At 38.8% G+C, this 12324-nt stretch overlaps 1 protein-coding gene across 3 annotated transcripts in view; it reads right to left on the bottom strand.

The window, feature by feature from the left end:
- The window catches only part of mei-41 (meiotic 41), a 183829-nt gene extending 171789 nt beyond the window's left edge, over window positions 1–12040 (bottom strand). Inside the window, exons 1-5 of one of the 3 annotated variants that reach the window (XM_070097851.1) lie at window positions 11900–12040; window positions 5390–5465; window positions 2852–3072; window positions 2377–2538; window positions 862–1010 (exon numbers count right to left, since the gene is read on the bottom strand). In XM_070097851.1, coding sequence (XP_069953952.1) covers window positions 862–1010; window positions 2377–2538; window positions 2852–3072; window positions 5390–5403 — 546 coding nt within the window. In that variant the 5' untranslated portion in view covers window positions 5404–5465; window positions 11900–12040. Of the gene's footprint in view, window positions 1–861; window positions 1011–2376; window positions 2539–2851; window positions 3073–5389; window positions 5466–5610; window positions 5751–11724; window positions 11860–11899 lie in introns of those variants that run through there. The other 2 variants (XM_070097852.1, XM_070097853.1) reach the window with 2 other exon arrangements.
- Window positions 12041–12324: the final 284 nt, after the last annotated feature.

Here is a 12324-nt window from a genome sequence, read left to right as displayed (position 1 = left end):
TCATTATGCACTGTGTGCTTCAGGATTTTTTTTATACTGCACACACTGACCACACAGACCCATTCTCTCACATGTGGGCCTACCAGCTTTCTCCCACTTGATTTGAAGCCGCTAGAATTTTGGAGTATAAATACGTCAAAAACACTGGCTCGTAAGACGTATATATATGACTGAAACAATCAAAAGGTTACAGCTGAACCACTGGCCTCCACGTGGCAGGGTCTGGTAACTCAAGAGATAACTCTGAGGCTGACAGTGGTCGCAAATAATAATTTTACCAGTTAGCCGGATTTGAATCCTGGAGGTGGAAAGTACAATGCCTACACTTTAAAGGAGGGGTTTAGGACATTGGCTGTTTGGAGTGACATCTAAACTATCATATCTGGGTACCTCTGCAAAGACAGTGGTTATGTGTGAATGATGGTGAAAATGTTTCTTTCTCTTTTGGGTGACCCTGCCTCGGTGGGAGACAGCCAACATGTTGGAATAAAAAACAATAAATTCAAGTCATCAGCTATCTCCCACCAAGGTAGGGTGACTCAAAAAAGAAAGAAACACTTTCTCTGTCAATTCATTCAATCACTGCCTTGTCAGAAGCATGCCAAATCACAGCTCATTTAACCTTCCAAACTGCAACATACCCACTCCTCCATCAGAGTGCAGGCAATGTATTTTTCAATTCCAAGATTCAAGTTCAGCTACCTGGTTTTCTCAAACCCCAGCATAAATGTTACCTCGCACACATTCCAGCAGCACTTCAAATCACAAAGGCCATTTGCCTCCATTTGTTCCTATCTAACATGCTCACACACTAATTTTTAAGATATATTAATAAGGAACAACATACAATATACATCCTACCATGATGATATTAGTGAGAATGTGGTCCAGATTAGAGTCATCAGCAAAAACAATAGTTCTGGGTGTTGGCTGGGCATTACTCCTATTAACCACTGATGAGAAACACTGACATGAAGCTGAGCCTCCATCAAACAGAACTTCTTTTCCTTCTGTAAAGATAAATACACATTTATGAGATAAGTATACCAAAGAATACCTGTGGCTACAACTATACCCTGACACAGTGCCTCCTTCAGACATGCCTCTACATGGAGAAGCTTTCAGCCAGACTCTTCCACAAACATTTCAAATTTATTTAATTCAACAGCAGCTCAAGAAACACTGGAATCATCTGTCATAGATTTTTGATGCTGATCTGGTTGTGAATTTAAGAGTAACCATTTGTGATGTAAAACATATATCTGGAAATAATAAGGAAAGCCTCAGTGAGCATAAGAATATAAATGGTTAGAGTTTGTGAGAAAGGATAAAAACATGAAAAAAGTAAGAGGTATCAATCCAAAGGAACTGTTTGAACTGAATGGACATCACATAGTGCTGAAGTGTGAGAAGTTAAAAGAACCATCAAGAAGTGGAAGAAAGGCTCACTGACTAACTTCGTGTTATTTCTTTCATGTGATAACAAAGCCAAATAGTCTCAATTCATTTGAAATATTTCCTAAGCACTTGTTTCAGAATGTATGAGTGAACTTTTTTAACTATACTGAAGATGTTGAACTTGTGTGGGTAAGGTGGTGTACAGAGTGGTGGTGGCCTGATCCTCCATCCACTGATCATGAGACAAATGCACTACCTACTGTACTTAACCCATATACACGAAAAGGCCACTTGGATACAGAAGCTCACAAAGTCATGTATGTGCTGTTTGACTACAGCTCACCTGTCACACTTGGAAATGTTTGCCTTGTGGCAGATTTCAAGGTGCTCTGGTATTGCATACATAAACTGGTGTTATTAATATGATTTAATTTTTCTTTTCAACATGTCAGCTGTCTCCCACAGAGGCAGGGTGACCCAAATAGAAAGAAAACACTTTCACCATTGTTCATACATAATCACTGTCTTTGCAGAAGTGCTCAAAACACAGCAGTTCAGATGTCACTCCAAACAGCAAATATTCCAAACTCCTCCTTTAAAGTGCAGTGCAGGCATTGTACTTCTCACCTTCAGGACTTAAGTCCAACTAACCGGTTTCCCTGAATCTCTTCACAAAATATTACCCTCCTCACACTCCAACAGCTCGTCAAATACTATAAACTATTCATCTCCATTCATTTCCAACACACTCACATATTCATTAACTCAGATTAACTCAGTAGCCAAGAGGATCTGTAACAATTACATAAATACGGGGAATTGAAATGGGGTCTACCAAAGCAGTTGTCCACCACTCAAACAGCGTGCCCATGAAGGTTATCAATATGGCAACTACAGAGAATATGGATACATAGCATATTTCAAAAAAATACATTTATACCACAGCAGAAAATAGCTTATATGACTTTTAAGTCATACCTAATCCAATTTTGACATAATCTTCAATGACAGAAGAAAATAAACGAGGACTGCGAGTAGCTAAGAGGCGCATGATGGTAACCTGAAGACTGATATTAGCTTCACTCACAGCCGATGACCCATTTACTGTCACTAGTTCAGCCAAGAGCCAACATGTGAATTCTGAAATAAAAAGAGAAACTGTGATCAGTTTAAAAAGTGTACACTGTTAACATAGAAAAAATTCTAGAGATTTAATGCATATGTACACACTGATTAATTATTAGTAACATAGTCACAAAAGTGCATAATCCATATTGGTCTCAGAACTCTATACTGATTAAACAATAGAAACAATATGTTGTTAGTGTTACTTTTTTGTAAACAAAGCATCTAAATTCCCTGAGCACCCTTTTATTATATAAAGGCTAATATGTGACTTCAATAGCATGGTATTATCATGCAGTAACTTAACATTCCAGATAAAATTTCTTACCTAAAGCTTTGTCATTATTTACAGTGTCAGCAGCAATGTTATCAGTAATACTGTTGATGCCAGTAGATGTAGGTGCAACGAGCAATCCCTCATCATGACGACAAAAATTCGTTAGTGAAGTCAAGAGTGTCAAAATGTTGGTTTCATCACCACCAGAAAACACTGGTCCAACAACATATACAAATCTATCTCGCAGAGCAGTGTTCTGGCTTGTTTCAGGACTGAAAATTAAAAAAAAAAAAAAGTCAGTCAGGTAATGAACTAGTTAAAGAGCCAAGTTGAACATAGTGATAAGTCATGATAAATGTGCAGATTGTATTTATCAAGATTTTAAGAAAACTTGAGTTTCCCAATAAGAAACTAATTTGGAAACTTCAAAACACAGAAAGAATAAAAGGCAAATTATTCCAAAGGATGAGCAAGTTTCTCTTCGAGAGGAAATCAATTTCAGGACAAATTGGAAATAATAAATCATACTTTTGAAATTGTATCATTCATACATTAGGTACCTTTCTTACTGTGTGTATGGTTGCAGTTAACCGAATAAGAAATCCTACTTAATAGTCTAATTCTTTAGTAGTCTTTAGGCATTAGGGTTAGCTTGCCCAAAATGCATTGCATACTAGTACAAATACAAAATATTTATTCCTTTGCACAGTATAAAATGTGAGATTTACATGTAATAAAGTTGGTAGAATTACCGACAATATGTAAAGTAAAAGGACACAAGTGCAACTAATGTGGCATTTATTGTGGCAACGTTTCGCTCTCCAGGAGCTTTATCAAGCCATTACGTAATGGCTTGATAAAGCTCCTGGAGAGCGAAACGTTGCCACAATAAATGCCACATTAGTTGCACTTGTGTCCTTGAGATTTACATGTTATAAGATATTGTTCAGCACAAAGAAAGCTACTATCATACGTGAGCATTTCGGGCAGACTAATCTTAATGATTACAGAATACATGTACTTAAAACTAGCCATAGATCAAGGAGTGGTAAATATTAATTATGCATTTTTTGAATTATTACAAAAAGAGAGGTAGCAAAAAAAATTACAATTAATAAGATTTATAGCAGAGAGGTAGAAAAAATATTACAATTAGCATAATTTACAATATTACAACAGTACAATTTCAAGTGTGAATTAATATTTTAGACTGATTTAGTAGTCATAAGTTAATTGAGATTTTTAGTAGTTCCAAACTGGTTAAATGATTTCAGACATTGAACAGTGCTGGTACTGTTAAGTTTAGGAGATGAGATGATTTTTAATTATAGCCCTAAATTAATTGACAGTCAAGGTGAAGACCTAAAAATTTGACCTCATTTTATCTTGTAATGGGGGGAATTATTGATCAATATGTTAAGTTGGATAATAAGGCTCGGTTTCCAAACAGCATGTAGTAGGTTTTGTCTATATTAAGAGGGAGTTTGTTGGTTGTCATCCACATAGATTTTTTAGTAGCTCATCATTAACAGTCATTAAGCATAGTTGGGTTTGAGTAAGAGAAGACATAAGTAGTGTCATCTGAGAATAGAACTGGTTTAAGGAGATGAGATGCATTGGGAAGCTCATTGATGTAAATGAGAAAGAGCAGAGGGCCAAGGACACTGCCCTGTGGCACTCCAACAGCTACAGGCTGAGAAGCTGAGGCTACACTATTTGTGGAGACATACTGGTGTCTATTGCCAAGATAAGATTTTAGGTATTCAAGGGTATGTCCTCAGACCCCAAAATTATCTAGTTTAAAGAGCAAGATATTGTGGTCCACTTTACTGAATCCTTTTTGCAGGTCTATGCAGAGCCCTAGAGGATATTAATTTTTTTCAAGTGCTGCATATATCAGTTCAAGTATTTGTATAACTGCATCATTCATATTTTTTTTTGGCCTAAACCCAAACTGGCAGGGGTTAAGTATGTTGTGAGATATTAGGTAGGAGTAAACTCGCTTACGAATTATTTTTTTGAAGATTTTAAAAAGTAAGGGCAAGTGTGATATAGGCCTATAGTTATTCACATCAGCAGGATCATCTCCTTTGAGAATTGGGGTAACCCTTGCTCTCTTGAGTAGGAAAGGGAAAGTTGAAGATTCCACTGATTTGTTAGAGTTGCAATAATGGGTGACAGCACATGTGCTGCTTTATTGTACATTAGTGGCTTCTTTTGTGCCTAACATGTAGGCTACATTATCTGTGCAGTGCATAAAAAGAAAAAACTCTGAATTTGAATAACACCATTGAAGTCATAAGGATCTGCACTTTGCCTTATACAGTTTTTAATTTATGTAAATTACGTATTTACCAGTTGCAACTGAAAACTACATGTGTTTGTTTGCATGTAGTGCTAAAGTACTTGACAAAATAAACAAAAAAAAAAATGACTTGGATATACTGAGCAAATGGAGTGATAGTTGGATGATGGAATTTAATGTTGATAAATATCTGTATAAGAAAACATTCATGACTACATCCAGATATTATTCCAATGTGTGTAATCACTAACATTTTACAGAATTCACTGTTAAATAATACATACACATTGTCTGTCATCTTGGAGTTTATGATGAGTTCAACATCTTGGAGGAAACGTCAGTACTTTAGAGTTGGTAACTCTGCACAGAAAATAAAAATCTAAGTTCTTTACAAAAAAGTAAAAAAAAAGTATAGACATATTATCTAAATATTAGTTGTTTTGTTAACCAATTATATTTCTTGCATACTTATACACAGTATGCATGCATGCACGTACGTACTCACCTAACTGTGGTTGCAGGGGTCGAGTCATAGCTCCTGGCCCCGCCTCTTCACTGGTCGCTACTAGGTCACTCTTTCCCTGCTCCATGAGCTTTATCATACCTCTTCTTAAAGCTATGTATGGTTCCTGCCTTCTCTACATTACTTTCCAGACTATTTCACTTCCTGACAACTCTATAACTGAAGAAGTACTTCCTAACATCCCTGTGACTCATCTGAGTCTTTAGCTTCCAATTGTGACCCCTTGTTGCTGTGTCCCATCTCTGGAATATCCTGTTACTGTCCACCTTGGCGAGTCCTCTCAGTATTTTATGTCATTATCATATCCTCCCTCTCTCTCTCCTGTCCTCCAGTGTTGCCAGGTCAATTTCCCTTAACCTTTCCTCATAGTACATGCCCCTTAGCTCCAGGACTAGTTTCATTGCAACCTTTGTACTTTCTCTAATTTCTTGATCTGCTTGAACAGGTGTGGGTTCCAAACTGGTGCTGCATACTCCAATATGGGCCTGACATACATGGTGTACAGGATCCTGAATGATTCCTTACTGAGATGTCGGAATGCTATTCTTAGGTTTGCCAGGCGCCCATCTGCTGCAGCAGTTATTTAGCTGATGTGCATCCCAGGAGATGTGCTTTGTATTATACTCACCCCAAGATCCTTTTCCCTGAGTGAGGTTTGTAGTCTTTGTCCCCCTAGACTGCACTCTGTCTGTGGTCTTCTTTGCCCTTCCCCAATCTTCATGACTTTGCACTTGGTGGGGTTGAACTCCAAAAGCCAGTTTCTGGACCAGGCCTGCAGCCTGTCCAGATCTCTTTGTACATACAGTGGACCCTCGACCAAAGGCTGCATCGGCTAACGCCAAAATCAGCTAACAGCTCTCCTTGGCGTCAAAATATTGGCTCAGCCAACACCAAAAAACTTGGCTAAGGGCTTTCGTCCAGAACGTGTCCAAACGGCCTAAGCAGGCCCAGCCACTCCAAGACTCTGTGCATAGCCAGTGTGCCATTGTTTACAAGCCGTTGCGGTCGATTCCACACATACACGCGATATATTCTGTATTATTCTATTGCTTTCAGTGCTTGTAACTGCTAAATAAGCCACCATGGGCCCCAAGAAAGCTTCTAGTGCCAACCCTGTGGTAAAAAGGGTGAGATGTACTATCGAATTAAAAAAAGAGATAATAGAAAAGTACGAAAGTGGAATGCGTATCTCGGAGTTGGAAAGGTTATATAACAAATCCCATTCAACCATCACTACTATCTTGGCCAACAGAAAGGCAATCAAGGAAGCTGTTGTTGCGAAAGGTGCAAGTATGTTTTCAAAACAGAGATAGCAAATACTCGAAGATATGGAGAGACTGTTGTTGGTGTGGATACGCGAAAAACAATTATCAGGAGATAGTGTTTCTCAGTCAATAATACGTGAAAAGGCAAGGCAGTTGCATGATGATCTCATTAAGAAAATGCCTGAAACTAGTGCTGATGTTAGTGAATTTAAGGCCAGCAAAGGTTAGTTTGAGAGATGTAAGAATCGTAGTACTCACCTAATTGTACTCGCCTAATTGTGGTTGCAGGGGTCGAGACTCAGCTCCTGGCCCCGCCTCTTCACCGATTGCTACTAGGTCCTCTCTCTCTGCTTCCTGAGCTTTGTCATACCTCGTCTTAAAGCTATGTATGGTTCCTGCCTCCACTACATCACTTGCTAGGCTATTCCACTTCCTGACGACTCTGTGACTGAAGAAGTACTTACTAACATCCCTGTTACTGGTCTGAGTCTTCAGCTTCCAATTGTGACCCCTTGCTTCTGTGTTTTTCTGTGTTCCCTCTCTGGAACATCCTGTCTCTGTCCACCTTGTCTATTCCACACATTATTTTGTATGTTGTTATCATGTCTCCCCTGACCCTCCTGTCCTCCAGTGTCGTCAGTCTGATTTCCCTCAACCTTTCTTCGTAGGACATTCCCCTGAGCTCTGGAACTAGCCTTGTTGCAAACCTTTGTACTTTCTCTAATTTCTTGACGTGCTTGGCCAGGTGTGGGTTCCAAACTGGTGCTGCATACTCCAGTATGGGCCTGACATACACAGTGTACAGTGTCTTGAACGATTCCTTACTAAGGTACTGGAACGCTATTCTCAGGTTTGCCAGGCGCCCATATGCTGCAGCAGTTAACTGGTTGATGTGTGCCTCCGGAGACCTGCTCGGTGTTATGGTCACCCCAAGATCTTTCTCCTTGAGTGAGGTTTGCAGCCTTTGTCCACCTAGCCTATACTCTGTCAGCGGTCTTCTTTGCCCTTCCCCAATCTTCATGACTTTGCATTTGACAGGGTTGAATTCGAGAAGCCAGTTGCTGGACCATGTGTCCAGCCTATCCAGGTCTCTTTGTAGTCCTGCCTGATCCTCATCCGATTTAATTCTTCTCATTAGCTTCACATCATCTGCGAACAGGGACACTTCAGAGTCTATCCCTTCCACCATGTCATTCATATACAGTGGACCCCCGCATAGCGAACGCCTTGCATAGCGAACATTCCGCATAGCGAACGCTTTGATCGCTAAAATTTTGCCCCGCATAGTAGACAAAAACCCGCTCAGCGAACTTCGTCCGAGACGCGTCCAATGTGCGGCCTCAGCCAGCCTCACATGTGCCGCCTGTCCCATTGTTTACCAGCTAGCCTCCGCGGTAACATTCAAGCATACACTCGGAATATTTCGTATTATTACAGTGTTTTCGGTTCTGTTTGTTGAAAATAAGTGACCATGGGCCCCAAGAAAGCTTCTAGTGCCAACCCTGTGGTAAAAAGGGTGAGAATTAGTATGGAAATTAAGAAAGATTTTGAAGGGTTTGGGGCTAACCCTGAGAAGCCTATGCCAGTTGTGGAATCCATTGTGCCTACTTCAAAAATTAAGGAAATGTGTGCACAGTGGGTTGAACTGCAAACCTTTATGGATGAAAATCACCCTGACACAGCTGTTGCAAGGCGTGCTGGTGACTATTTCAATGACAATGTTATGGCCCATTTTAGACAAATCGTAAAGGAACGGGAGGTACAGAGCTCTATGGACAGAAAGAAGTCCAGTGACTCTGAAGCTGGTCCTAGTGGCATTAAAAGAAGAAGGGAAGTAACCCCGGAAAAGGACTTGCCTCCTCAAGTGTTAATGGAAGGGGATTCCCCTTCTAAACACTAACACTCTCTCTCCCCTCCTCCCATCCCATCAATCATCACCAGATCTTCAATAAAAGTAAGTGTCATGTAATTGTGCATGCCTTTTTCAGTTTGTGTGTACTAAAATTAACATTTTTTTGTGGTAAAAAAATTTTTTTTTCATACTTTTGGGTGTCTTGCACGGATTAATTTTATTTCCATTATTTCTTATGGGGAAAATTAATTCGCATAGCGAACATTTCGCATAACGACCAGCCCTCTTGCACGGATTAAGTTCGCTATGCGGGGGTCCACTGTATATCAAAAATAGCACTGGTCCTAGGACTGACCCCTGTGGGACCCCGCTCGTCACAGGAGCCCACTGTGATACCTCATCACGTAGTGGCATACACAGTGTGATAAGGAATGGTGAGGCTGCCAGTTCAGACAAAAAAGCAGCTGAAAAATATGTGCAGGACTTTAAGGAGTACATAGACACTGAAAAATTAAAACCCCAACAAGTGTTCAATTGCGACAAAACAGGCCTGTTTTGGAAGAAAATGCCAAAGAGGACCTACATTACTCAGGAGGAAAAGGCCCTGCCAGGACACAATCCTATGAAAGACAGGCTAACTCTTTTGTCCTGTGCAGGCATCTTCCAGATGCCAGCAAGTCTCTTCGATAAAGGTATATAAATGTTATTTTAAACGTTTACTTAAATTTTAATTTATCTATTGTATACTAGTACATGTAAATGTATTTATCTGAGATGTGTGTATGTAAAACTATAGTTATTCTTTAAAAAATGTGAATATTTTTGTGGGTTTGGAACGGATTAATTCTATTTTCTCATGGGAAATATTGCTTCGCCTTTCGGCCTTTTCAAGTTTAGGCCTAGCGCCTGGAACGGATTACAGCCGAAACTCAGGGTTCCAATCAACCAAAAACAAAATACCTTTTATCAATGGACTCTTCACAGAGTCAAATTCAATGTTTGAAGCTTTCACAAAGAACCATAAAAAAGATCATTTTGACAATGAAATATGGATCCCAGGGTACAACTTATTTAGATGTGACAGAAAGAACAGGCAACAAGGGAATGGTTGGCCTGTATGTCAAAGAGTCACTCAAACTGCTCAGACTTACTAAACATCACAAATGATATATGTAATTGAAGTTTTGTCAGTAAAGATTGAAAACCAAAACCTTGTCACTGGGGAATGTGTATAAACCATCAGCTCCAACTTCCAAACAATTCAAGGAACAGGTTCCGAAAATTGACTACCGTTTGGAAAAAATCTTCAAATCCCAGCACTAAATATTCTGACGCTTGGTGATTTAAATTTAAAATGTCTAAAATGGAAGAATGTAGTAAAAAAATGCTATAGCGGAGATAACCCCAGAAGGCAGCTCAGGTGAAAATTCACACATACATGAGCTATTAAATCTCTGAAACAAATTTGCCTTAAGCCAGCAAATAGTGGAGCCAACAAAACTGAAAAATACAATTGACTAATAATGATGATTTGGAATGAAATATAACAGTATCAAAGACAATACATATAGATCAAAACATAATTGAAGTACAGATGTGCATGCACAGGTAGGTACCTGGGTGTTAGTGGACTGGTGTGGGTGATATCCTGGGGGACAATTATTATTATTATAATCAAAAAGAAGTGCTAAACCTACAAGGATCCTGGGGGACAAGATTGAATAAGTAAGGAAGTTTATTCAGGTATACAAAAATACACAGCATACACAGCATGTGTAGATAACCTAGGATAACCCAAAAAAGTCACAGTGACTTATTTCCATTGGAGTCCTTTGCTACCCGTCCCATTTCCACCTGACGTTAGTATATAAGCGTCAGGCGCTTTGCTTCTGCTTCAGAATCTCCACGACTACGGTGCTCTTTGCACCTACTCCTAGGTTGAGGGACTGATTACCTCATCTTCTGTATATAGTTCTACTGTCTTCAAGTTATGTCCTGGAACTTGTATTGATAAAGCCACTGGATGGCGAAATGTCTACAATAAAGATACCCAGATGTTGCACAGGTGTCTTAATTTCATCTTGTCGGTATTGTATACCATTCTTGTACAACATAACACATGACCATAACACAAGACACAGATCACTCTTTGATGTTCCTCGTGTCCATATCACGCTATGCAAAAACTCAAAGCACATAAAAGGCCCTAAAATCTGGAATTCATTACCTGTAAATATAAAAGAAACACTGTCTGTTTATAAATTCAAGTCTCTTCTCAAAAATCACTTTCTCACCCACAACTAAATAAATACTGAATAATTGTATCTCATAAATTGTATCTCATAAATGTTTCTCATTATTGTATCTCATAAATGTCTAACCTGTGACCCAATCAAACTTTGTTATTTTTTTAATTACATTACCTAACAGAATATTCCATTCTATTGAATGTACAGCAACACAGTAAATGACCATATGACCTGTCTTTGTAATACTCATTTGTGCTAAATTGTTGTCTGTTTACAATAATGTTTTTACCACTAAATATATCATTGCTTAGTTAATCTTAAGTTAACTTTAAGCTGCCCATAATGCTCTGCATACAAGGTGCTTTGGCATGTTGCACTTTAATAACTGTATTCCTGTACTTCTCTGTATCATATTCAAATTAATAAATAAATAAATAAATAAATAAATAAATACACTGAATTTCTTGGGTTATGCTGGGTGGTTAACCCTCCTAATCTCAGGTTATCCTGGGTGGCTATCCCTGCCCCAGGTTATCCTGGGTGGCTATCCCTGCCCCAGGTTATCCTGGGTGGCTATCCCTGCCCCAGGTTATCCTGGGTGGCTATCCCTGCCCCAGGTTATCCTGGGTGGCTATCCCTGCCCCAGGTTATCCTGGGTGTCTAACCTTCCAATTAAATATCCAAACATATCTTATCTTGCCCTCAAAGGGCGGCAGCACAATGAACTTACTTATTAACTAAACGTTCAATCGGCATAAATTGAATTAATGAAGCCTTGACCGACGTAACAGCGAGAAGATAATATAAGAACCAAAATCCCGGGGAGATAACATGGGAGGAGATAAGTGGTCAGCAATACTGAAGAAAGAGAGAAAGATAGTGTCCCGAGGATGAGAAACACCAACCTTACTGCCGCCACAACCTCACTACTGCTTCTTGTTCTTCATGTTGGGGTTATTAAGGGACACCACAGTCATACACCCAGAAAAACTTTCATCAGCGGAATATCGTGCAACTTGCCACTTTGGTGGTAAAATCTAATCGTGGTCCTTATATACATAAATTTGAATTCGAATTTGAATTGAATAAGAAAGTAAGTTTATTTAGGCACAGGTACACATAAGTACAATTATCAAACATAGTGTAAATTAACTAGGATAATCCAGAAAATTCAAAGTGACTTATTTCCATTCTTCTCTTATAAAACTAATAATAATAATAATAATAATAATAATAATAATAATAATAATAATAATAATAATAATAATAATAATAATAATAAATAATAATAATAATAATTTATTTATTTATTTATTTACAATTTGAGCAC

Source organism: Cherax quadricarinatus, chromosome 60, assembly GCF_038502225.1.
Source record: "Cherax quadricarinatus isolate ZL_2023a chromosome 60, ASM3850222v1, whole genome shotgun sequence".
Lineage (NCBI taxonomy): Eukaryota > Metazoa > Arthropoda > Malacostraca > Decapoda > Parastacidae > Cherax > Cherax quadricarinatus.
Note: the sequence above shows the minus strand (reverse complement) of the source record. Positions and strands in the feature narration are given on the sequence as shown.